Source organism: Osmia bicornis, chromosome 5 (genome assembly GCF_907164935.1).
Source record: "Osmia bicornis bicornis chromosome 5, iOsmBic2.1, whole genome shotgun sequence".
Classification (NCBI taxonomy): Eukaryota; Metazoa; Arthropoda; class Insecta; order Hymenoptera; family Megachilidae; genus Osmia; species Osmia bicornis.
In genome coordinates this window covers 8,271,098-8,295,722 of record NC_060220.1, presented here as the reverse complement: position 1 = coordinate 8,295,722, position 24,625 = coordinate 8,271,098, and the positions used below count along the sequence as shown (strand labels likewise).

The 24,625-nt window shown below is 46.2% G+C and overlaps 3 protein-coding genes across 14 annotated transcripts in view; 1 reads left to right on the top strand and 2 right to left on the bottom strand.

Moving 5' to 3' along the window:
* Positions 1 to 16,897, bottom strand: part of LOC114872287 (homeobox protein caupolican-like) — a 61,499-nt gene extending 44,602 nt beyond the window's left edge. For 2 of the 4 annotated variants that reach the window (XR_003788743.2, XM_029179350.2), the window contains exons 1-4: positions 16,795 to 16,869; positions 16,538 to 16,716; positions 16,298 to 16,453; positions 15,303 to 15,562 (exon numbers count right to left, since the gene is read on the bottom strand). Coding sequence is in view for 3 of the 4 variants with exons in the window: in XM_029179350.2 (XP_029035183.2) it covers positions 15,303 to 15,413 (111 nt within the window). In the remaining variant the exon portion in view is untranslated. Of the gene's footprint in view, positions 1 to 15,302; positions 15,563 to 16,297; positions 16,454 to 16,537; positions 16,717 to 16,794 lie in introns of all 4 variants that reach the window. The other 2 variants (XM_029179351.2, XM_046285602.1) reach the window with 2 other exon arrangements.
* LOC114872326 lies at positions 16,129 to 17,031 on the bottom strand. Its single transcript, XM_046285975.1, is given in 3 exon segments — positions 16,129 to 16,252; positions 16,795 to 16,850; positions 16,852 to 17,031. Coding segments are annotated over 3 exon segments (360 nt in total).
* Positions 16,982 to 24,625, top strand: part of LOC114872288 (ankyrin repeat domain-containing protein SOWAHC) — a 93,390-nt gene continuing 85,746 nt past the window's right edge. For 8 of the 9 annotated variants that reach the window (XR_003788745.2, XR_003788744.2, XM_029179356.2 and 5 more), the window contains exons 1-5: positions 17,322 to 17,414; positions 17,532 to 17,783; positions 22,709 to 22,904; positions 23,087 to 23,148; positions 23,530 to 23,919. Coding sequence is in view for 7 of the 9 variants with exons in the window: in XM_029179356.2 (XP_029035189.2) it covers positions 17,706 to 17,783; positions 22,709 to 22,904; positions 23,087 to 23,148; positions 23,530 to 23,919 (726 nt within the window). In the remaining 2 variants the exon portion in view is untranslated. Of the gene's footprint in view, positions 17,069 to 17,321; positions 17,415 to 17,531; positions 17,784 to 22,708; positions 22,905 to 23,086; positions 23,149 to 23,529; positions 23,920 to 24,625 lie in introns of those variants that run through there. The other variant, XM_029179354.2, reaches the window with a different exon arrangement.

Below are 24,625 nucleotides of genomic sequence, written 5' to 3'. Positions count from 1 at the left end.
GTACGGAGTGGAGAAACGTGAATTCGCAGGAGAAATTGTAAAAATAGTAGTTGCGTGGCAACGCAAGATTCAGTGTCGCTAATAGGATTAGCTGACAGGTCGACGAGGTCTCTCCTTGGGAGATAAGGATCCTTGCCGAGGACCTCGGTACCTGAGAGGCCAAGGATCGTCCAGGAGGAGAAACAGAGGGGTCACGGTGGGCCCTTCGAATGATTTATTACGCTGCGTAAACCTAGTGACCTGCCGATCACGCCCCTTCGACGAACAGTCGCCGACATAATGTACACGCTTTGAGAAAACTCGGCTCCCGTCTCGTTTGCCACTCGTCTCGTGCCACGACTACCTTTTCAACGAGTCACCGCGACCCGTCAAAACCACACAATAACCCGTTTAATCCCGATCCACCTTCGCTCGCGCGACGTTCACCTTTGTTTACCGTCCCGCCGCAAAAGGGAGGCTTTCTTTTCTGTCCGTTCGATGTCTTGTTTGCTAGGCAAATATTTTGGAGGACACGTTAAATATCGATACGTATATAGTTAACCTTCTAATCCATAAAGACGCGTTGTAAATCTTGGGTAGCACCGTTTGGAGGGCAGTTGCAGCATCGTTTCGTGTTTACAGCCGTCAAGTTTTTCAACGTTGATAAGAGAGAAAGGTTGGTAGAGTGGCGAAGGCCTATCTGGCTGGCCAGTGTGTCCACTACTTGTTTGCAGGTCGAGTAAAAGTTAAACGGCCGTGTCAGGCCAGGCTGTCTCTAGCGATAAGACCGCTTAATAAGGCAGCAAACCATCCACCTTTCTTACTACTCGTTCATCTCACCCGTGTCCCTCTTTGACCGTTCTTTCTTTGTTTTACCCTCGACCCAGTTAGGTAAGGTCTTCTCCCTTCTTATCTCACCTTCCTTTGCCAGGTTCTTGTAATTCGTTACTCTCCCAGCCACGACGAGCGTTCGGCCCCGGCCTAACGAGGGAAAGATTTCAACTACCTAATTCGAGACGAAAGAAGGAAATCAGGAGGACGCGAGGGCCGTAAACTGTCCTGCCAACACGGAATTACGAGCTCTTCTCTCTTCTACCTTCTGCGCCCTTTCCTTGTGGTTAGGTAGGGTGAGGATGCTCTCGAATTTCTGCTCGACCAGGACAAACTTGAAAGCGACGAATCAACTTTCTTCCCCATTTTTCAATCGACGCTCGACCAACGTTTCGCCGACTTCAAAAGCTCTCGAGGATCTTGAGAAAACCTGGGGGGGTGTTTGAAAGGTGGAGGCAGCGGTATCGTGGTGCCGGAATCACAAAGGCACGGGTCTAATCTGGACGCCGTAAAACGGTGCGATATTCACACCGTAGGATAAAACAAAAGGTTGTTGCGGGGACCTTAGGTGGACGGTAAAAGTCGAAAGAGGGGGAGCTAATAAGGGAGGTCCAGACTGCCCTGGCGCCTTCGGTGCACCTTCGAGGGGCACTGCAGTTTTATTGGCCGGTGTGTCCTTGTTCTTCGTCCTCTTCTTCTTCTTCTTCTTCTGTACTGTTCCTCTGCGGCGACTTCGTCTTCCTTCTCGGCACTCGGTATGGCCGACCAGTATGTTGCCGTAAAAAAGCCGGTCTCCCCTTGTCTGTCCTCCACCTTACCCTCCCCGTCTCCTCCTATACGCCTGGAACGACGAACGAACGAACGACCAACGAAATGTCAACCGTAAACCTCGCGAAGCAACACTAATTAACCCGACCGAAATAAACTGCGCCGCTCAGCGCCGCTCGCTCTCTTGCCTTCTCCTTCGCCCCGACCCTCTTCTTCTTCGCCCTGCCGTTCCTTCCTCTCGCCTCGCAGACTTTACTCTGCTCCCAGCCTCAAAAAGAATCTCCCAACGGCTCCGAATCGTTCGCCACTGGACCCGTGCTTAGAATTCGAACACAAGAATTTCGGAGCCGACCTGTTTTTTTCGCCCGGAATCAAGGGTAGAAGAAGCTGCGAGGGTAACACACGCCGCATGGCCCAATTCATTTTTCGGATGAAAATAGAAACTAGAATTGGCACGCTTGATCTCCGCGTACGTATACTCAGGAGCCGTTTTCCTCAAAAAAAAAAGAACGGCTCCCTTCGGTTTTTGCACCGTTATATTCCCTCGGTGAATGTTGGCCGAAACAGTCGAAACTGCGGGGTTTCGCCTATACCGCCCGCTGCCACGCATTTCCATTTTACCCCGAAGACGAAGGGCGTCGCGATATACCTCTCCCCATACTTTATGCCGAGACACCTACATCGACGAGCACGGATATATCTCGGAACTTTATTTATAAACAAAGAGGACAGCCGATAACTCCGGAGATTGCGGAGGAGACATTCTCCCTACGGTTTCTGCTTCAGCTGGCAGCAGCTAGCTTTCCTAGAAGCAACATCGACCACGGAGCTCCGCTTGAAAAATAGTCGCCCCGAGCACAGAGCTTTGGCTCGTGCTCCACCATACGTCGATCGATCATTGTCGCGAACGATTTTTCTTTTCGCTAATTAGCCGTCCTTCGTCTCGGCATTAGCAAAGAACGTGTGCGTGCCGTTGATACGATGGAAAAATGTGTCGCGTTCGATTCATACACCGACAATGAGAAATTTTCAGAGAACGTGAAAATAACTTTACATTTGAAATTCTGCAAATTAATGTTCTCTTTCATTAAAATTTCTACGAAATTTTCAAGCGTGTTTCAAGATCGATCCATTCCGATGATACACAATACAACACGAAACGCGTATTATTATAACTACAGGAAATGCTCGATTCGCACAATCGAACGACGGAGTCGCACGCCACCGCGGGTTATACGATTTCGCAACAACTCGGTTCGTTATCCGGCGTTTTCATTGAAAGCAGCAACGTTTCTCTATCCTCCGATTCACAGGAAAAACAAACACGCGGCTTGTTCTGGTAACAAAAGCCGTTTCGCGATTCCGTTCGACCGCCTTGCTCGATGCAACGCGAAAATACCGTCCGTCTCTTGTCGACTAATTGCCAGCTCGCTTTCATAAGCGTGCGTTTACAAATACCGCGTGCACACGTTACAAGACACTCGCGATACGCACGCTACCGTTCGCTGAAATTCGCGTGAAACATCCGAGCTAGTGGCGTGCATGGAAAACGATGCACAGAGAGCGAAAAGGAAGAGAACGCGGGGGGATTACAAGTTCATTACGAGGGTTATTATGAATTGTTTGGTACTGATTAGCGATACGACCACTATCGTGCGATTGTATCCCTTTGATGCAATAAAGAAAATTGTTTCATAATCATTATTTTTCGATCCTCCCTTTTTTTCTAAATTTAATCCCATCGTAATCTTAAAACGTTTGCAGTATAATTATCGGGATGAATTGTTTGGAAAATGCACAGAGGAAAGTATCGTACATCTCGTGCACGCACAATCGACGACAGGTGGTGCGAATACAGAGTTCTCTCGGACCTGTTCGTCCTCTATCTGCAATCAGGTGCAAAGCAGCTCACAAGCAACGCGCGCCTCGATGTTACGTGCCCATAGGAAATGAATAGGTAATTATAACGCATCCATAATGCAGGGAGACAAGGCCATGGCGGTTGCTTGCAGCCTCGCTTCTCGGAAATGGCTCTCGTAGAAGAGGATCGCCTCTCGCAAACTAGACTCGCAACCTACGCGCCTCGGACGAAGCGGAGAACGGAATCGCGAGGGCTCGTTTACATTCATTCGCGTCTCTTTTCGTTCTGTTGTTCTTATTGTACGTTTAGGTTGGACGGTACCGTCGAAGATCGCGTATGCACCGCGCTTTTATAATTGGACTTTATTAGCTATCCTGGCAATTAGAATCGTCGTGGATTTTTTGCGAAATTCCTATCCATTTAACCCTTTCTATGGTATATTTTATTTCAATATAATCCTTATATCGGCAAAAATTTATCCTTCGAGTAACCGAACGCTCGAACCCTCCTCGCCGCGATACTTCGCTTCTCTATCGACCGGATAAGTGCTGCTAATTACAGTTATTACAATTAAGTACGTCGCTGGTGGACGTAAGGTTCTCATAACGGTGACCCGCGTCCTGCTCGTTGTAAACAAGTCGGAGAACCGCGACAAGGGTGACGGGGGTGGTGCGTGCAGAGTGTAGATGAAGCGGACCGATACCTCGACTGTGAGAAAGTATCTCGCGGTCATCAACAGGTAATTTTCAAATAAAAAGAAAAACGATCCCACGTTATTCTCCTACGCTAGTAGAATACTTTTATAAGAAAGTTATCGTGAAATTAAAATAGGTACGATTTCAAATCGTAATTACACCCTTTGAAGACCTATTTTCTGTTGTTTTTAGGTTACTTTTACAGCTGGTACGTGTACAAGGATTTTCCATAGGATCGCGTGGCAATGTTGCACGAAGCGTGTGCAACAAAGTAAAAGTAGCGGCTGTAGAGGCGAAGGTTCGCTGCCGAGTCGCGGAGAGGATAATGATCGACGGAAGCTTTCGTGCTAAAATATGCAGATTCGGCTAAAATTACCGGACGAGTAGCACCTACTCGACCGACCCAACGACCGATACTGACCGGTGTGCATCGTGCGAGTTTCGTTACTTATAGTATATGCGTGTCGACGCGGTTTCGAGCGTTCAGCGACGGCAGGTTGATCGTAGAAGAATCAAAAGGGCGAAGGTACGGTTGTTTCACGAGGAAATAGCGGAGTAATTAGTATCAGTGCAAGTACTTTGAGGAATGGTAAAAAGAAGAGAGCAAGCCGAAAATCGAGTGGCAGGAGGAAACGGAATAATTTAGACACACGTTCGCGTCCTGTTTGTAAGTAGACAGACCGAGTAAACGATCGTAGGTGAAAATCATCGAACAGGAACAACAACGTCGGGTATGCATAGTGTCTTGTCGCAGGAACTAATTAACTTCTTTACAAGGAACGACCATTAGGTTAAAACGCGTTAAAATCGCAAGACGTCACCGGGTACCACTCGAAACCGTTTAACAATCTCAGCGTGGATTTTCCAGCGAGCATTAACGAACGGAAGAGGCGTTCGTGGAAATTCAATGAATCCCATGGCGAATCGTTCCCGATCGAACGTGAAACCCGTGAATCTTTCTTCGTTTCTTTCTTTTTTCTCTTCTTCTCTTCGAATAAACGGCTAAGTTACTTATTCAGGAGCAACAGGCAATATTTCACTAGTGCGTGCGATCCGCGTAACCTGCGGTTATTAATAGTGGCAACATTAATAATCGGCAGCGGGGCGATAACTTAAGTTAAGCAGCGAGTTACGATCCCCTGCTACCAGTCACGGATTCCGTTTCCGCGTACATATCCGCCGATCGTTCGCGAACCGATATCATATATAACACGGATAGACGACATTTCTTCCACCGATACACATCGTGGACACCGATTTTTACGAATCCTTCGCGCTCGAGGTCGCCGGGGTTAAGACTCGCGTCCACCAACCGGAAGATTCTTAACTAAAACGTTGATGATTAATGGAGGGATAAAGAGCGAATATATAGAGGGATCGAAATATTTTTGCAACCGACGTAAATTTCGCATCGCGGTAGGTGCGATTCACCTACGTTTCCCTGAAGAGTTTCTTCGCGACTCTAGGAAAAGTGAAAATTCCCGATCGGTGAAATATTTCCTACCCGATCCTAACGAGCACCATCTGAACAACGAATCCGACAATTTCCAGCAAGATCTACTATCTCATAAACTGGAAGTACACGTTTTAAAGCACAATAGTGAAGGAGAAAAAGGCATTGTCGAGTGGCGGAAACAGGCATCAAACAGAACAGAATGAAATCTCGTACCACGCGGATCCTTGAAACTAGTTTCGTTTCGAGCACAAGCATATTTCGCGTGTTCATACCGATCCCGTCGAGAGTAACAGGAAAATTTTAGCGAAGCATGACTGGAAGCGAAGGAAACTGGCGCGATTTATACGATTCACCGAGGCTGCATGGAGGGCCAACGGTTAGCAACGAGACATTTAGTCGAAAGGAAGATTGTCCGAGCGTTGCGAGCGGAAGAAACGGTCAAGAGAGCAGCGAGGAGAAGTCGTCCATAACCGGGAAGCTTTTATGCGCGTATAAACGTACGTGTAACGACGGAACGAGGGTACACACGCGCCGCCTACTCTAACCTGTTAACAAATATCCAAGGCGGGCGGTTAACATGCGTTTACGATAATTTATCGTGCCCGACGTAGCTCGAGCGGGCATTATGTTTGCTATCGAGTACACGCGTACGACCGCGTTCATATCGGGTCACCGGCTCGAACAATCGAAAAGAAAGCCACTTCAGTTTCTTCCCATTCATTTAATTCCTCCAGCCACGAATCGTGAAAATTTAGCGAATCGCTTGAAATTCCATGAAAGGAAAAATATTTTCGAAGAGGATGAAAATAAGCGATAATCGAAAGAAAAGAAGAGAGGAGGGAAAGGAGAGCGTGCAGCCACCGTGGCGTCCTCGAACTCGCATAAGAGCGTCGTAGCGATTTCGATCACGCACCGGCACGCCGAGCCCGCTCCGGTGATCGATGATCGTCGCGAAACGACTCTGGGAACGACTCGTTCGCAGCCGATCCTCATTGACAAAGAATATCGACGGCAGCTTGCGAAATCGAGCAACACCGCAGCAACGCCTCGTCTCGCTCCTCGACTCCTCGACTCCTCGACAATCGAGGCACGATCGCGCTTAAACGATTGATAAAAGCTGCTGGCCCGATCCATCATGATGCTCGGCTCGTCGCGAGTCTCGCTTCGATCGGTCACGCTGGAGAAAAAGAGAAACCGGACCCGATCGCTCCTCCTTCCATCCGGATAATTTGTATTGCTTTACTCGATCGAATCGAGTCCTGTCCCTTTCCAAAACCGGTCATCGGCTAGAAGTAATTATTGCGACCGGTGATAAATTAATATCGCTCGATATAGACTGTCATAAAGGGTGTTTCCCGCGGTTTTGTCGCCCGATAACGTTTCGCTAATGCGCCCTGTTCGGAATCGTTTAACCGTGAGAAAGATATTCCCTTGAAATATATCTCTCTTTCTTTCTATCCTAACATATGACAATCTCTACTATTTATAAAAAAAATGGCGAACCGCCTCTCGACAATCTCTTAACTCTTCTAGATCGCTTTCAGCGATCGTCGAGTTTGCTCTGTTACGAGCAGAGCCGATGTTCTGCTACAGATAAGCGAAGTCGCTAACGAATTCACGCCCGAAGAGATAACGCCGAGGCCTATAATTAACCGGAGCTAAGAGCAAGCAATAACCGCGAGAACGTATTTCATTGACACGCGTTTATTTCACGGGTAAAATCATCGAGTACACATTGGTGCCGAGCGAACACGGTGCCGCCTATATATTCCCGGCGAGAAATCGCCTGCGTCGAGCGAAGAGAGGATACCTCCGGTACTCGAATATCGGAACACCCTGTACACATTAAGCGAGAGAGATACGGGGGCCTTTAGCTCGATGCTGAACGGGAATAATAATTTCGAGTGCTACTCGCGGAGATAGATACCGGTAAGAACAGGAGGAGAAGAAAGCGGAGGAAGAACGTACGATGGTGTACTCGAGCAGAGCGACCAAGTTGGAAAATGGCAAGAAGAGAGAGAGAGAGTGAGAGAGAAAGAGATTGGAGATATACGTTACAGGTGAGAGCGAGGGTATCGCGTGCTGCAAACGAGCCGGCAGCTGTCTGCTCCTGGCTACACGCTCCCACCTATTAATATGCGACTGACCGAGTGGGACCGATGCTTTCGTTGTTACACTGAACCATCCTATTACGTCACGTCAGTCGAGCACCAGGTAAAGGGCTTCGGACAACCTTTGATTTTCGACCGCCCTATGCAACCGAGCCTCGCCAAAGTTCTACTCCCCACTATACGCGCTGTCTATAACACCGCATCATCCCTTAGTCAAAACACCCTATTTACCATTTATTCATTTTTCAAGATATTTCAGGAAGTACCAACATTCCATCCCTGGTACTCGAGCCAACACGCTCGAGGCAAGGCTCGAATCCTACCGATTCACTTGGGTCACTTGCACGAACCAGGCAACAATTTTGCGCGATTCGTTTAACCAACGATCTACGAGTACTTATCGCCATTACGGATGCTAGAGTTGAATTGCCACGGCAACGAGTAGGCCGATGCTTTAGAATCTCGGAACGCCTCGTTATCGACATCGCGAGGCTAGCGTGATTCTGCGCGCAGGTGCGATTCCCCTCGAAACGCTTCCACGGATTTGTCCGAAAGACGATAAGACCCGTGTGTCACACTATTGTTCGCATGCAATGTAATTATGTTGTATCGAGAAGGCGAGAAGAAATTCTGTGAAACAAAATTGAAAAGCGAGACAAAGAATATTTTACTTCAGTTCCATCAATGAAACGACGTCCCTATGGACGTATAAAAATTACGTTAAGTGGATGAGTTTCGATGAGACGTTTCGATAGAGGCGGCAAGAAGTTCCGTTATCGAACGAATAAGATCCGGACAGGTGGCGAATCGAGGCAAGGGTGCACAGGTATTCGTGGAAAAGAAGCGAACGAGCCGAGTCAAAGGGACGACTTGTTGGTTAATCGACTCCATCCTCCGGTGCTCTCGCTTTTTCTCTCGGCATCCGAGTCTCGCGTAGGCGAAACGAAGCGAGAACAGGGTGAAAGGAGGGTGCCGGTGGTGGCTGAACGTCGAGCAATCTGTTTTCAACGCGGGATAACTCCGTGTCCCTTCTTCCCCGTTTTCATCCCCCTTTCTCGCTTAGCTAGACTGCAACCGCGGCTCGGTAACCTCCCACCGACGCTATCGCCTTTGCTACCGGGCGTAAAAAGCACATCCGAATTGAATCATTGCTGAATAAGCAGGAAAGTGGCTGGCTGACTGGGAAGGAAAGGAAGCTAACCCCGCCGTGAACGAGGGTCGTTTTCCATCCGACTCATTGGGTACACCTCCTCTGTCATGTCGACTCTTACTCTTCGAACTTCGTCTTACCAATTCGCGATTCTTTCTTCGTTTGTCTTCCAGTTGGAAATGATCGAACGCTATGTTACAGGCTTCGGGTCGGAAGCCTTTAGAAATCATAAAGAGCTTGGTCAACGCGGATGAATGGGGATTTCGTTGTAGCTGGCTCGAATGAGCTTAAAACGGATTAACTAGCGAGTTCGAGCGGAACAGCGTTGCGAAAAGCTAGCAGATCGTAGATTAGATTCCTTTTAAGTATAACCTTGGTTGAACGACCCTTGGGTATTTAGAAAATTATCCAGGAATTTAATATATCCTAGCAGCAGAGACAGAAGCGTGTTTCGTGATCTCTCTGACGAGTTAGATAGGTTGCCTGCGGGGGGTGTTTGGTAACGGGATGCTGCAATCTCGTGCAAAATTGTCGCGTGACGTTTTACGGAAGATCGATCAGTAGGAAAATTGCCGACGGACATCCGTTTCGTGGAGAACGCGAAACCGAAGGGAGCTTGATCGTACCGCAAACTGTTGCGTTAAAATAGTCGAAAGCTTGTCGTTAAAGCGGATCAGAGAGAAGAATAAAGGCGGAGCGTCGCTTTCTAACGTACCTCCAGCTTATCGTCCCGACGCGTTAACGCGCGTCGAGATAAACTCACCCTCTCGTGGCGGAGCGTGCGGCGGCCAAGCAAGCGAGGGTTGTTCAATTAGAACGAAAGCCCCCCTCCACGTGGCCGTTTACGCGAAGGGTCGAAAACTTTTAAAGGACTCGAGGAGAAGGGATGCCTCTCGGTCTCTGGGAACGGCAGAAGTCAAAGGGGAAACAGTGGCGAAAGAAAAAAGGAACGGAGACAGCGAGGGGTGAAAGCGCGCTTGTCGGAAAATGGACAGGCAGCTTCGAGACTTTGTGCGATACACGACTGGCCGCAACGACACGGGAAAGATTTTTACCGTTCACCGGAGAGACTGTCACGGTTCTTAAAACGTATTCTTACTTAAAGAGTTACACCCTTCCAAATCATATTCGAACAACGAAACACGTGCTGATCTCTCGTCTATTTCTCCATCACCGAATATTACAGCGCGGTTTTGCTTCACCCCGAAGACGCGTTTCTCACACCTACTCTTGAATTTCTTTGCAAATCGTTCCAGGTTACCGAGACAATATCCTTTTTAGCAACAAGTGGTCGATGTACTTCTTTTCCGGCAAAAATGAAGGAGCGAACGTGTACAGGACTTCGTCGTCCATTTTCCGCCCGCTTGCCCGATACTCCAGTCCGTTAGCGTTTTCGTCAGGGTTTCGATCAAGCGTATCCCGCAGCATCCGCTCGTCTTCAATGACTCGTAACCGATGATCGCGTAGTTCGGACATCAATTGTTGTTTCCAGCGAGGGAAAACGCGATGGCAGCGGAACGGCAGCCACGGGGTTCCAAGCAGGCATGGAAGAAAAGGACGCGATGCACGTGTCCAGTCGATACGGGATGCACGTGTCGCGTGTTTCCAGCCGAAGAAAGCCTTCCGTTCGAGCGAGTCGCGTACTATGGCTGTACGAGGCCGTGAGTCGTGCGACACGAGGGAGGAACTGGAAGTAGGAAAGGGGCGACAAGTGGCCTGGCGACAAGTGCGTATCCTAGGCGCGTGGAAAGCCCGGAACATCGGGGTGCTAGGAGCCGTGTGAACGTCGCAACGAGTCTTCGGGAAAAGCAGATATCATCGAGCGTCGCGTCGCGTCGCGTCCCGTCTAGCGACATATTTCCCCTCTTCGAGCACCATGGGAGCTCTCTGCGTGGGACGCTAGATTGTGGCAAGATAGTATCGCTCGGTACGAAATTTAGTATCAAGAGAGAAGGCGGTGTATCGTATCGTTTCACGCATCTCGCGCCCGATAATTCAGCCCGATTTCGAGAAGATTGATGCCAGAGGTGTAGCTTGTAATCTGCCTCTTTTTCCCCCCTTAAGAGCAGACTGGATAAGACGCTTGATTAACTGTGTTCATATTTCATTGACGTGCTTGTAATTACGTATGGATTCGTATGGCCATTTTCGGCGAGCCCCAGGGACTCGACTTTCTTACCGTACGCATTTGTAAACGATGAATTTATACGCGTTTCGCGAAGATACAGAGGAGTTTCTTAAGAACAGATTCATGCTAACTGATGTTTAACCGCGACATTGATAAATTGGCATCGCGAAGGGGTGAATCTGACCCGGTTCCAGTTCGGGGACATTTGTCGCGAGAGCATTAAATCTGCTAATTGTAAAATCTATCGTCCGTTCGGCTATAACCTGTGATAGCAAGTAATAGGACACTCGGAGGAATTCCTGACGGACGTTATCTGTCTTCAGAGATTCTAGAATCTACAATCTAGGTCGTTTAATAATTTCAATTAATAATAGGGAATAATAAATTTTTTAATACGTTACAATTACAAGACGCGACGGTTCGAATGCAATCTTGATTAATCACGAGTTACAAGGTGAACGCGGTAAGAAGAGAAGTGATCAAGATTTTGAAGAAAGATGGTTTTTTTCGAAATCCCTACCCGCTGGCTCTTAATTAGTCCCAATTAATACGTGGCAGTAGATCAGAGCCGGTCCCCGAAGAAATTAAAAGCCGAAGCCGTAGCCGCAGCTGGCGGAGATTAAAGGAACCAAAGGTGCTACGTATCCTAAGGACTAACGTCAAGATTATCCGGATAACGAACTACCGCTGTTGGAAAGCGGCCGCGAGGATTCGAGCACTGATATCGGCCTCCGGTCAAGGGGTGCTCGAGGCCGGAAGTGGAGGACGAGGGCTATAAAGAGACGCTCTTCGGAATGATCGGCCTCGAGACAAGTCCGAAGCCGGTAAAGCACAGGTGTACCAAAGCCATAATTTATAGCCGGCTAATAAATTTCACCGAGAATCTTGTTTCGTCGGTTTACGCTCGAATCTGGAGTCGTATCGGTGAAGTAGTTGCGAGCCCAGTTCTGACGCGAGGACATAAAGCGACCTCGACGGATATTTAGAGGCGACATTAACGGGGGAAAAATAATTGTCCCGGGGCAAATGCCATTGATAAGAATGAATTGCGTTAACGGTCTTACCACTTACGATGTAAGGGATGATCAATGGCTACGTTTCCAACTGTCTAATCGCGAATGTAACTGTACAATCGTAACGAGCGGATGACGTTACTTTTATAGTACACGATTTAACACCATTGTTGTATAATGCTTTTCTTATGTGTTTTAACTGAGATTCCAAACGACCTCGTATAAATTTATTGGCCGTCAATGGACACCTCGAACGTCTGATTATCCTATCGAATTTTCCCAATGAACACTAGCTGGATTATTCGTCTTGCATTCTAAGAACGCTCAACTTGGAGCAAGTGTGTAGCTGAATTACACACGATCGCTCTTCACCGCGTGAAGCGTTTTGCATCGGAGATCAGAAGTCGAAGTTGTCGCAATCTGTCTTGGGAATCGCGTGGAATTCCACGGACGTGCTTCGCGAGTCGCACGGCAGCCAGCCTCGTTCCGCTTCTCATTTCATTTTCACGACGATGCTCGCTCGGTGTCCGAGCGAAAACAGCAATTCGGAAGCAGTCTGTACGCCGTCGTTATCGTACGAATCGGTCGAGTTCTCTCACGAAGCTTGTACGTGCCCTGAGCACCCGAGCCTCTTCGGCTTTTTCTCCTTTCCATCTCCGGTTATCGGTGTGAACGAAACTTTAAGCATCTGATAGCCTCGTCAACGACGACCGACACTTGCTACGAATTCCCACTCCACTTTAAATAATATTCAACAACAAAGGTGAGAGACAGGTGCGAAAGAAGAATAAAGAAATTCACGAGGGACACGAGAGGAGAATGACAGGAGAGAAAAAAAAAATGAGCGAAGAAACGAGGGACGAGAAAAAGAGAGAAACGAGGGAAAAACGCACAGACGAGGAAGGAATACGAATATCGACGAGCGATCGACGATCGAACGTGTTACCTATGCGCGAGTAATAAGCCTCGATATTCCCACACGGGCCCATCCTGGCCCGCCGTGGGAAACTCATACGTGAGCAGTGCTCGGAGCTTTAGCTTCTCGAGAGGAGACGCGATACGGCCTTTTTCAGCCCAACTATTTCGACGCAGGTGCGGATTCGATCGGGAACGCAGGCGTATTTCGGCGCGAGAACATTTTTCAGCGTGCAGCTGGGACGATAGCGCGGGACGCATACGTATTTGTCTCTGGTTAAATTAAAGAAATACGTGGCGACGTTTTAATTGGACCCGTTATTTACTTGGCCCCTGGTCGGTTCGTCGATCGACCGGACCGGACGTTTATTTGCGACCCCAGCACCGGCCAGCCATCCCGTTCGCAATTTACACCGTAATGCGATCGCTTGTGCAACCTCGCGTTCCGTGCAATTTTAGAAGGCGAAATCAACTACGCCGTCGCCGTTCGACTACACCAGCCTCTTTTAATGTTTTAATTTTCAAAGTGTATTAAAATCGCCCGGAGCGTACCTCGAACTGGCCTCGATCAGTCTCGCGACCACGCTCGATCGCTTGTTTATAATGCTACGCGTGCACTTAGGAAGCAATTTAATAATAATAATAATGCCGGCAGCAACACCGTTCCTATACGATCCAGTCGAAGCAATTAACCTATCTGTACACGGTCCTTCAAAGCTATGGGACAATCTTCCCTTATATCACAAATGAAAGCAGAAAATCTATTTATTTAGAAATCGCACACTTTATCAAGAAAATTAAACTCAGAAACTGGACCAGATAGAAAAAAAACCTTCGTATGTACCTTTTCCATTATCTACATATGTAGATTGGATCAATATATTATGGTACACCCTGTATACGTATAATCGTTTATCATAATAATTCAGAAACGAACGTGTGCGTATAATGTACACACCCATACAAATCGACAGCTGATTGCAACTTATGTTGTGGCAGTTATTACCATCGTCCGAGACGAATTAACCGCCGATACTTTGGTGTCCCAGAATTTACGCGTGTGCAGGTACACGGGCATGCTGCACACGTATGGAAAGGATACAGCGAAATGGAGTATATATATATGTATCGAAGGTGAATCTGGGCCTCGATCGGGGCGTCGCAGGTGCAGGTGCCTGTAGAAATTGGCGTCGGGGCAGAAGGGAGGAGAATAAGTCGAAGAAGTCGAAGAAGTCGAAGAGGGAGCGAGCTGCACGCGCCTCTGACGCAGCGATGCAACCGATATCTTGTTAAACTTTCCTATCCGCTCATTCATGCCCGGCTAAATGCCTATAATTTCCGGTATGATTACAGGGCACCGTAACCAACGCCCTATGGACCGATCCATGCCGTTCCCAAGCGAGAGCTTGGACCTCCGAAATTGAAACGATACGGGCTCCCTCGTCTTCCGTTTCTTTCATCCCCCTCTAAAGTACTAACCAACAACTTAATGATATCTAAATTCTGTCCGTTCGAATTCGATCGAATGATCGATAGGGAGCATTGATCATAGGATCATTGCAGGTTGTTCTGGTTAAGCAAACAACGGAAATTGAGACGGAGGGACAGCTGCTTGTTCTCGTTTCGAATCGAGAACTTCTGCTCGAGCAGTTTTTGCACGATCGTTGTCGTGCCTTCCACTTGGAAACACGACGATTTCAGGGAAGCAAAGAGTTGGTATGAAAACACGAAACACCTATCACGCGACGTTTCCTTCTTTTACCGAAAATTACCGTGAATCGTCGAACAAACTTCAAATCTTAGAACGACAACTTGACGTTGTTACAGGGACTTTCGTACGGTTCAAATTATATCCTACTCGATCAACCCTTCTACTGGATGCTACAACAATAATTTTGTTGTAAAATGTACGTTTTGTTTTGCAATGGTATTGTTGAAATTTCAATAAGTAAAAAATTGTTTCATTGATGAGAAAATTAATATTTTCATTTCATCAAATTAAATCAAACCATTTAAGCCAATTAAAAACTACCAGAAATTCTCCCAATATGCGTAAACGTTTAAGCGTTAAAAATAAATCCGAGGTAACATTATTATTGCAACGCAATGTAATCCACCTGTGGCCCAGTGGATTATTTCAAACAAAGTACACACGTGCAGAAACAAATTGCGTGAAAATACAAATCGCCCGGTATGATTATACAAGGAAATAAATTTGTTGAAAAGATCATCGTTGTTGGATGCTGCCAACACGTGATCTCTTTCAGCTTCAAAGCAAGCACGTTGCTCCGTGTAAAAACTAGAACGCGTCTCCCGCGCTTTTTTCCGTTCGAACGATGAAACGAGTCGGTCTCGCTAACGTAAAAGGGAAAGAAAAAGAAATTCGCTTACTCACCTCCTGTTGCTGAATTAGGAAGTCGGGAGCGAGTTGTGGCGGGGGTGGTTCCGTGCCGGAGACCTCTTGGAGCAGTCCCACGTGCTCCCAGCAATCTTCCGATATGTCCATGATCGTCCCCTCCTCTTCTTCCTCGTGGAACGTCTTCAGGATAAACGGTGCACCGAATCCTCTTGGCGGGACGTCGTCGATCGGAATGAGTCTACTTCTCTCAATCTGGTTGCCTCGTTCTTCGATTTCAATGCGTATCGAGGCGTTCTCTATTTGGATTAAAAAAGAAAAAGAAACAGTGAAACAAAAACTGTCTCGATGCACTTAGTCACTTTGTTTGGGTTGTCAAAGGGTACGGATCCCTGTCACTCGAGAAATCGAGCTAGTACACGAAGAGGCGCGGAAAAAAAACAACACCCGGAGACGCACAAACACAGGTTAACCGTCGGACACGGCGTGTCGCGTGACCCGCGTTCTATGACGACGACGACGGCGTCGAGGACGACGACGGCCGTCGGTGGTGGTCAGTCGGCGTGGAATGAAGTTGGCCCGCGGGTTAGGTTGGGTTAGCCGAGCCGGAGTTGCAGCATCAGCGGAGAGGGATGAGAGGGCAGAGGGGAGAACGGGAGAGAGAAAGAGAGAGAGAGAGAATGAGCGAGAGAGGAGAGACCAGCGGAACGGAGCAACGCAGAACGTGGAAGCGAGAGGTGCCCGAAGGGGAGAACCGGGAAGAGACAAAGAGGTTGCTCAGAGAAAGGGAGAGAAAGAGAGAGACAGAAAGGGTGGGGTACAGAGAGAGAGAAGCGTAAGGCGTAAGTCTGCCCTAGTCGCTCGCTTAACCGTGCAGGAGGTGGCGCCAATATAACCCGTACTCCACCTCCGTCCGACAAAGAGCTTGCGTATACCTGTATGCGCCTGTTGGTAGGCCATACCGCCTACCGACTACCGTATTGCAGGATCTGTGATCCGGTAATTATTGCGATTTCACTTGTATTCCGTCGTACCTGCTGTTTTTCCGTCGCTCGTTTGCGCCTCGGCTCTCGTTGCATGCTTTTGAAAAGGCGAAGCTTTGTACTCGCGACCATAAAGTCGTCAGGAGCTTTATCCATTTGGCGCCTAATGCTGCGATTACATCTTAACTCTTTGCGAACAAAATACTCCTGGCATGACATATTAAAAAAAAATGTATATAATAATGTAACTACTATATTTTAATGAAGAGTATATTGCAAATTTGTACTCACTTCCTTAACCGCGTCTTCCTATTCAATAATCAACATGGCCGCCAGCGTTCGATACATCGATTTGCCTCGCAAATCTCTAACCTCGATTAACAGCCATCCGTGTTCGATCTCTGTTCGATACAAAGGTATACGCGTTTAGTTATCGCAATTACCGCAATTCTCCATTTCCTTGAACCTATCTGTCGACAAGAGAACGAAGAAACGATAGAGCTTTGGCGCCGATAAACGATCGTTATCCACGATCGGACTTCCCTAACCTTTCACGTATACCTCCCGATAATCGACGACGACGTGGGCGGTGTGGTGGTCCTCTCTGGAACGACGCGAACCTCGTGCGCGAACTTACAAAGGGTACCCGTGCTCGTGTGCTCGACTGTTCCTCTTTTTTCGACCACCATGTTCCTTCTTCCATGCACGAAACTGTCACGAGTGCGTGCCATTTGCGTCGGCCACCTTCTTTCATCATCCTCGGTCACGTGTGTCAACAAGATCATTTCTTACGCGTCCTGGTCTACGCATGGAGATTCTTGAGTAAGGATTCTTCTATATTTATCCTTGACACCTTTGATTTCGAGAAATGATTGCTTTCTACACTATCACTATCACCATTCGATTCAACTATCAGCAAACCGTGTGAATTTACTCTCTCTAACGCATTTGCTCGCGTGCACTGCAAGTGGCGACGCGCAGCACGCGCGGTAATTTATCGCGCGCGCATATGCGTGAAGTTAGATCTCGATAGGTTACCGATGAAGGCGTCGCTACATGTGAACTTTAATTTCTTCCAACTTCAGACTGCAGACGCGGTTTAGAGTTTGAAGTGACACCGGTGACTGGCATCTTCTCGTGACACGACTTTGTGACATCGATTGAACAAGTGAGTTCAATGTTGATACTATTTATTTTCGTTGTTATACAATGTTTACGAGTACTATGTAAAGATATTGCGCGGTAACCGTGAAACATGACCGGTATTTTATCGGGTAAATTACAGGTCTGGCTTGGCGCGTTATTACACGCTGTCGCAGCCCAACGACTTGCCTGCAACTTTTTCCACGAGTTCTCGGGACGTTCGTTGTGCCGTGACAAATTGTAAGATAGTTGAGAAGAATGACACGCGATAAATGCACACGAGGCTCGAGGAAACGCGTGTCACACCTCGGGCGTAATGGCGTCTAGCGGGGTACGTCAACAGGCCCCTATACTTACTGGCACACTTTTTGCCGTTGGAGAGGCGAATAAAAAGGTACGTTTTCACATCATGGTTAATCGTGAAAATGACTAACGCGACACCAAATGTCATGCATCTTGAAGTCACGTTGTCGTGACATTGCATTTAATACCGTGGCTTCAATGTCTCAATGTACATACGTACGTACATACACGATGAAAACTACATATTCATATAATTGTAAGCGTAAATATTATGGTTCGTTGTGTACGGTTTGATCGTTTCGGATACTTTTCTCGTGTTGGCAAGCCGTACTACGTTGATGCCACTTGCACAACCATGTGTATCGAGGTGGGTACAAGAGGGACGAGAGTAAACGCGAGAACTCTAGTCAACAGGAAATCGAACGTAGGGTTGGAATGCGATATGAATGCGTTAATGCATTGTTACTGACAGCGACACGAATCGTGGATAATACTTTCGTACGCGTCCTCCCTCCTCCACCGTTTTACCTAAATGTTCGCTCGACCGGACCGTTTTTTTATTTTTTTTTATTTTTCCCAATACTCGCTCGCGTTTTAATTCGTCCACGTCGACTGGCATACCTGGCTGAAAACGCTACTAATAGTTGCCACTTGGCAGTCGTTATTATCGCGCGGACACACTCTGAAATAGCACCGGCTGCCGAATCGACGTCAAAGATTGATCGCACCGGGCTGCGACATTCTCGTGGAACGACGGCTCGACGATAAACGCACTTTTCCTGTTACTGTCCTCTCGGTATCCCAATTTTTAAACGTTGCAAACTGAAATATGAAATACAAAACTCGCTATTTTAGTCAGGAATATTCGAGCCACTCCGAATTCCATTGGAACTATTAACGCATCGAAGCCTCGAGAAAAATGTCTAAGCAAATAACGCTGAATTTTCATAGTACCTGTATCAGGAATAAAAAAATAGAGGGGGAGGTAAGGTTGAGCTATTAGCCGGAGCAACGTATACTCTGCTCTTTTCATGGGCCTCTAGCCACCAACGACAACGCGACCCCGTACAGAGTGTTGGTCGAGCCCTCGACTTTGTATGCACGGAAAGCCGCTTTACGACGTGAACGAAAGGGGACACGCGCGGTTCGGTTGGATACCAGCCATGATAATATGTAATGCCTGTATAGACCGTAGCCCTCGATCGCGAATCTTTGAAGTTTGAACCGCCTTTCCGCCGGCGAACTCGTACCGCCGATCATCGAGTGCTAAAAAATCCGATGGTTAAACTACTATGAGAAAGTCAAACATACAGCGAACTCATACCAGAATCCTTATTCTTTCTTTTTTATCATTTTCTTTTCTTTTTGGTACATGAAACGAGCGTGCATACGGGCGAGCACCTGTGGCCAGTTTAAACGATGCCGTGGTAAACGGTAGTCAGGATAGATTGAACGGTCCGATAGGGTTTTAGCTATCTTCTTTTGCCGCGAGGATCAGGACTCGCGCTTTTAACCCCTCGACTCATTAGAGGCCATAACTCTGTTCAACGAAACGCTTTATGTTCATTGCCCTGTGTTCGTGTACCCGTGTGGCCATTTGAAGGAAACCTCCGTGTACAGTATTATACAGGCTGTATAAGACTATCAGAGAATGAAAAAATTAAAAGTAAAAGTAAACGATTTTGAAGCTAGAATCTTAGATCCATCCTTTTTTTCTTAACACCCTGTATAGAGTTGGTTTTAGCATGCGACGCGTATCTCTCGTGCTTCGAGCGATATTTATTCCTCCGTAAGACGGAATAAGGACTTGCTACCCGTATAACATTAACTCGTATAACTGTTTCGAAACGATTCAGAAGCTGATTAATGTCGCGTACATATAATACTGTAATGACTGCATCGATTGTGCTCGATGGACATTACGTTCGAGGAGGCAGGATTTCGTCTTCTTTTTGGTTCTTCCGAGGAGACGGTTTTTAGGGACTGAAATTACGAGTTCGACTAGAGAAACGCGGCCGCGTTTGTTACGTATTATTGCTGCTTTTTCCCCGAGGACCTCCCACTGTCCTTCTAACGAGACCACCAAAGATACGGGGACTAAAAACCGCGCAAGAAACCTACCAAAGTACGCTCTTTATACGGGATGTTTTATATATATCGCGGGACAATACGAGCCGAGTACACACGCTCCAATTATGGGCGAATAGCGGTGGAACTGAGACCTGGTTTCATATACCGACGATACGCTTACGTTTTGAAATTGATACTTTGCCCCGTGAATGATTCGAGACTTATCGAGACATGCGACTCTACTCTGTATCGATACGTATCAATTACGGAAATGATTTGATAACAATTTAGTTGCAATTCGCAACATAGAAATGAAACTCATCGTGACAGTAGAGAACGATCGGTAATGATGCAAGTGAAATTACGTAAAAATAATTGACAACTAATCGGAAAGTAATCAGAGAACATCATACACCGGTGCAGAGTTGCAGATGAAAAATAGGAAAATTCTCAATCTCTGATGATAACGTAAATAAAATAAAAGATAAAAGGAAAGAAGTTGTAGGAAAGCATACATTGTATAATGAATTCCTGTACACGGTCGGATACAGGCGCGTGTACAATAAAAAAGCATTCCTCTGTAGCATTGTCCAAGAATTAATTAAAATGGCGCGAGAACAAACGGCCAGGTGAGAGGAGGAGGAAAAGAGAGACTTGCGGTTTCTCCTCGGAATCCCAGCGGCGACATATAAACCGGGCGGTAGATCACACAAACTCTTTTGCAGTTTGCACCGGCCGGGCCGGATAAAGCGGCTGCAGAGGCTGCAGGCTCGCGCATCTTTTACGTATGCACGAGCATAAGCATAACGCAAAGGGGAACATGGGTAGATGATATCGTGGATGCACCTACGGGGCCACGGGGCGTCGACGCGATTCCTTTGTCCTCGTTCCTGGCCGCTCGTTCTTCTTGCTACAACCACATCGCCCCCGGACGACCTCTTGGTGCACATTTTGTTCGCGGAAATACCATGGCCAATCTCGTGCATCAATCCAACCGGCCTTAGAATTGTATCAAAGAACACGCTGCGTGGCGGCTACCGTACTTGAAAGATTATCATCTTGATCCGCGGGAGGTGCTTCATATTTACCTTGAACAAATCCCTTTTTTTCTTCTTCGTTTCTTGTTTTCTTTCAGAGACACAAGTATCTTCACGGTTGTAATTATTTTAATCGACCCGATCTTTGATCGTAACCATCCACGTGACTGATGTTACAAAACACCCTTAACACTTTGATGGTCTCGCATTTCGTTATGTTACTTCTTATACCTAACAGGAGATTATTAATCGCATTGTGTTTGGAAGTTTCGGTTAAATTGTTTCGACGAATTGAATCATTAATAACGTTTATAAATATTGGCGAGTTAAAGGTGCAGTCCGTTGAAATTTTTGAGCGGGTCGAACTCAATCATTACTCATCGATTCATTAAAATATCATCGATAAAAAGGGTTTAATTATAAAAGCACCAACAATGCTTCCTGTCCCTGAATATGCGTGCGTGCTGCACGCATGTACGCTCGTCCCTTCTTCGCCTTCTCCCTTCGTCTTGTGCATATATTTTTACACACCGTAGGTGATTAGTAAGACCATTTTCTTCATTACGAAACAATGTTGTGAAGAACTGTTCTTATTATAGCCGTGCGATTATCGTGGATAATCTTGTTCATGATTGCACGTATTATGCAAATAGCTAATGCATTTTTGGCTCGCATGTACATACGCTGTATCGGGGTACATCACGATTAAATCAGCACTAGTTAAATGGTTAATTATTTAAACAGACTATAAGTAACTTGCTACGAGATAATATCATCCTCTTTCATCTTCTTCAACGCGATACTATTTCATGTAGTCTCATTAACTTATCTTGAATCAGGATGCAGTTTTAAACGGTATCCTAAACTATCGACCATATGGATTCGCAATTTTTCATATCAAATCGCTTCATTTCTAAAGGGTTAATAACCTAAAATCAGGTTCGTTGATTGCATAAAATATGCGACCGTCAGACTGTTAAATCAGAGCACTTAAACCTTATTCGCATCAGTTTGCGCGTCGAATTTGTCGTCCGGATGTTTGCCCCGATGGAGTATAACATGTCGGATTACTAAAAGGTTTTACGAATATTTGCCTGGGAGAATGAAATTGTATGCAACTGAATCGTCGCGCGGTTAATACACAGCCGTTCAACGCGAAATGAAAAATCGCTCTTCGCTTGGTCGCTGCTTTTTACGCGCATTGTGAGATTCAAGTTAACAGCTGGATCGTGCGTTACATATTCCACCACGTCCTGCACAATTATAATGCAATTAAATTGACGGGTATTATGCGTTATGCATGAGGAGTAACGATTGCACTCATTACTAATGATGTTAACAATTTTTTTTTTTTTCTTGGCAACGCAATATGATTACAGCTCGTTAGTACATTATTAAGGAACGAAATTACACGTTGCATTCGTGTATGCATTTTCACGCATACGTAATTTTTATTTGCATTTTGAAGCTGCAATTAGTCATCCTTCACTTGTTCTGATGATGTATGACACGATGAAAGGATCTTCGTAATACCGTCGCGTCTTTATTAATATGTAACAGACATGCATTTTTCAAACAAACATACGTACCAAAAGCAATAATTTAACAAACAATTATTTAGGTTTTTTGTTGAAAGATAGACATACAAGGGATGTGATGGGACGCGTTTACCCTTACACTTCTTTTTACCTCAGGGAAGTCACACGCGATCGTATATATGTACACTGAGTTGCAATGAACTTGTCGCAGTGAAGTTGGCTCCAGATTTACTGACACATTCACGCCGCGTCGGTGAGACGATGGGCGAGATCGACTCACCGACGCGACGTGAATGTGTCAGTAAATCTGGAGCCAACTTCACTGCGACAAGTTCATTGCAACTCAGTGTACATATATTATTTTCCAACAGAATTCGTATTTACCGGCAGAGCGGCGGATAGCCGCGCGCAGCGCTAGTGCGGCAGTCAGCAGTGACAAGATGGCGACGCCCAGCGAGCTGTCTATCGAAGAGATTCGCAATTATTTATTGGAAAACGGTGGTACTGCACGCAATCACGACGTGGTGAAGCACTTCAAGAAATTCTTAACGGATCCCGAGACACGAGGTACGTTGTAAATTCATCGACAGACACAGTCGTGTGGCTGTCTTGTTTCGCCAAGGTGTGACCCCGATGTTACACGGTATGCTCGATGTGTAAACACGAGACTGGAGTTCTATTACTCGTCACACCCGGCATTCAATGTGCATCGTGATATCCAGTGAACAGTGCGATTATTTACGTTACAGTAGAGGCACGGAATCGGTTCAAGGAGTACGTAAACACCCTGGCTACTATAAAGAACGAAGAGGTACGTCATCGAGTAGCAATTTCCTTCCTACCTTGACAGGAGCGACTTGTTGCGCGTTCGTGCGACGTTGCCAGTTTTTTTCAATCATTCGCGCGCTACATTACAAACGATAACCTTATCTAGTTAACGTTTCTCATTGTTTATTTTTACTTTTCGCTTCTGTTTGTCTTATCTAGTGTCAGATAGCATATACGCGTTTGGTAAAGTCTTAGAGTTACCGTTAATTGACACCTGACAGTGGCGCCATGGGGGGTCATACTTGATCTAACCTAACATTAATTCGTAGTTTTAAAAATAAAATCAATTATTAACGAACTAAAATATTTGCAAAATTCTTAATTTATGAGTGTTTAAATTAAAACAAAAATATTCTTCGTACAGGGAGAAAAATATTTGGTTCTAAAGAAAAAGTACCGTCAAAATTCTTTGGACCTTTCGTCTCCGGAGCAAAGCGAATCACCTATTGCCACTCCTGACATTTCCACCCCTGTTTCGCCTCTACGGCTTCCACCCCCGTACCGTCCACCACCTCCTGCACCCCAAAGTCCATCGTCGAACAATGGGAGCAGCCAACCCGAGGAATCGTGTTCGAATTTCGTACTCGAAGAGGCAGCAATTAATGGGGAAAAGAATGACGTTGACCGTACAGAGACTGGATTATCAACGTCATCTCCTCCAGTACCACCGCGGCGTAAAAGTCAAGATAAAATCAAGATAGAGAATAAAGAAAACGTGGACAGGAATAAGGGAGGATCAGAGGCAGTTATCAAGGTGAGTTTTTCTTTTACTGAATTCATTGAAAAGCAAAAAGCTACGTGAAATCTTGTCATCGTTACACGGCGATCCGTCGTTAATTAAAACTATATTAATTATCATGGTGATTTTAATTAGAAAAAAAAATACCTGATAAAATTTCACGTTTCTTTCTCGTATACGCACGCTATGTAGTACGAGGATCATTCAATAAGAATTTTCTTTTCATTTCGTTTCTTTATTTGTTGAATAATCCTCAGAATTTGTCTATACTTTATCGGTTGTCGTTGCGCACACGATAAAATGGCACAACGTGTTTTCGCTTTATCGCATAATTACTGCGACCAGAGATAATTCGGGTATTATTGTGCAATATTGTTGTTATGTACGTGGTTTTGGGTGCGTAGAAAGGTATTCACGATTACAGTGGATGTCACTTAATCAGTACAGTAGTGAACGTAGTGTGTTCTTCATGCCATATTGAAAGCTTATATCCTTCTATCACAAACGATTGTATTTTTGCGATTAGTTGATCGTTTAATATCACTTAGCATGCTAAATAAGAGTTTGAGGGTTCTCCAAATGAAGGCTCGTCTGGAAATCGGCCTGAATCGTGAAAATTTGTGTTCTTAATTTCGGCTACCCGCACACTTCTGACGCTTACACATCACTGTAGTGCTATCACGCTTTGATTAGAAGCATGAAAGTATCGCCATAGATAAGC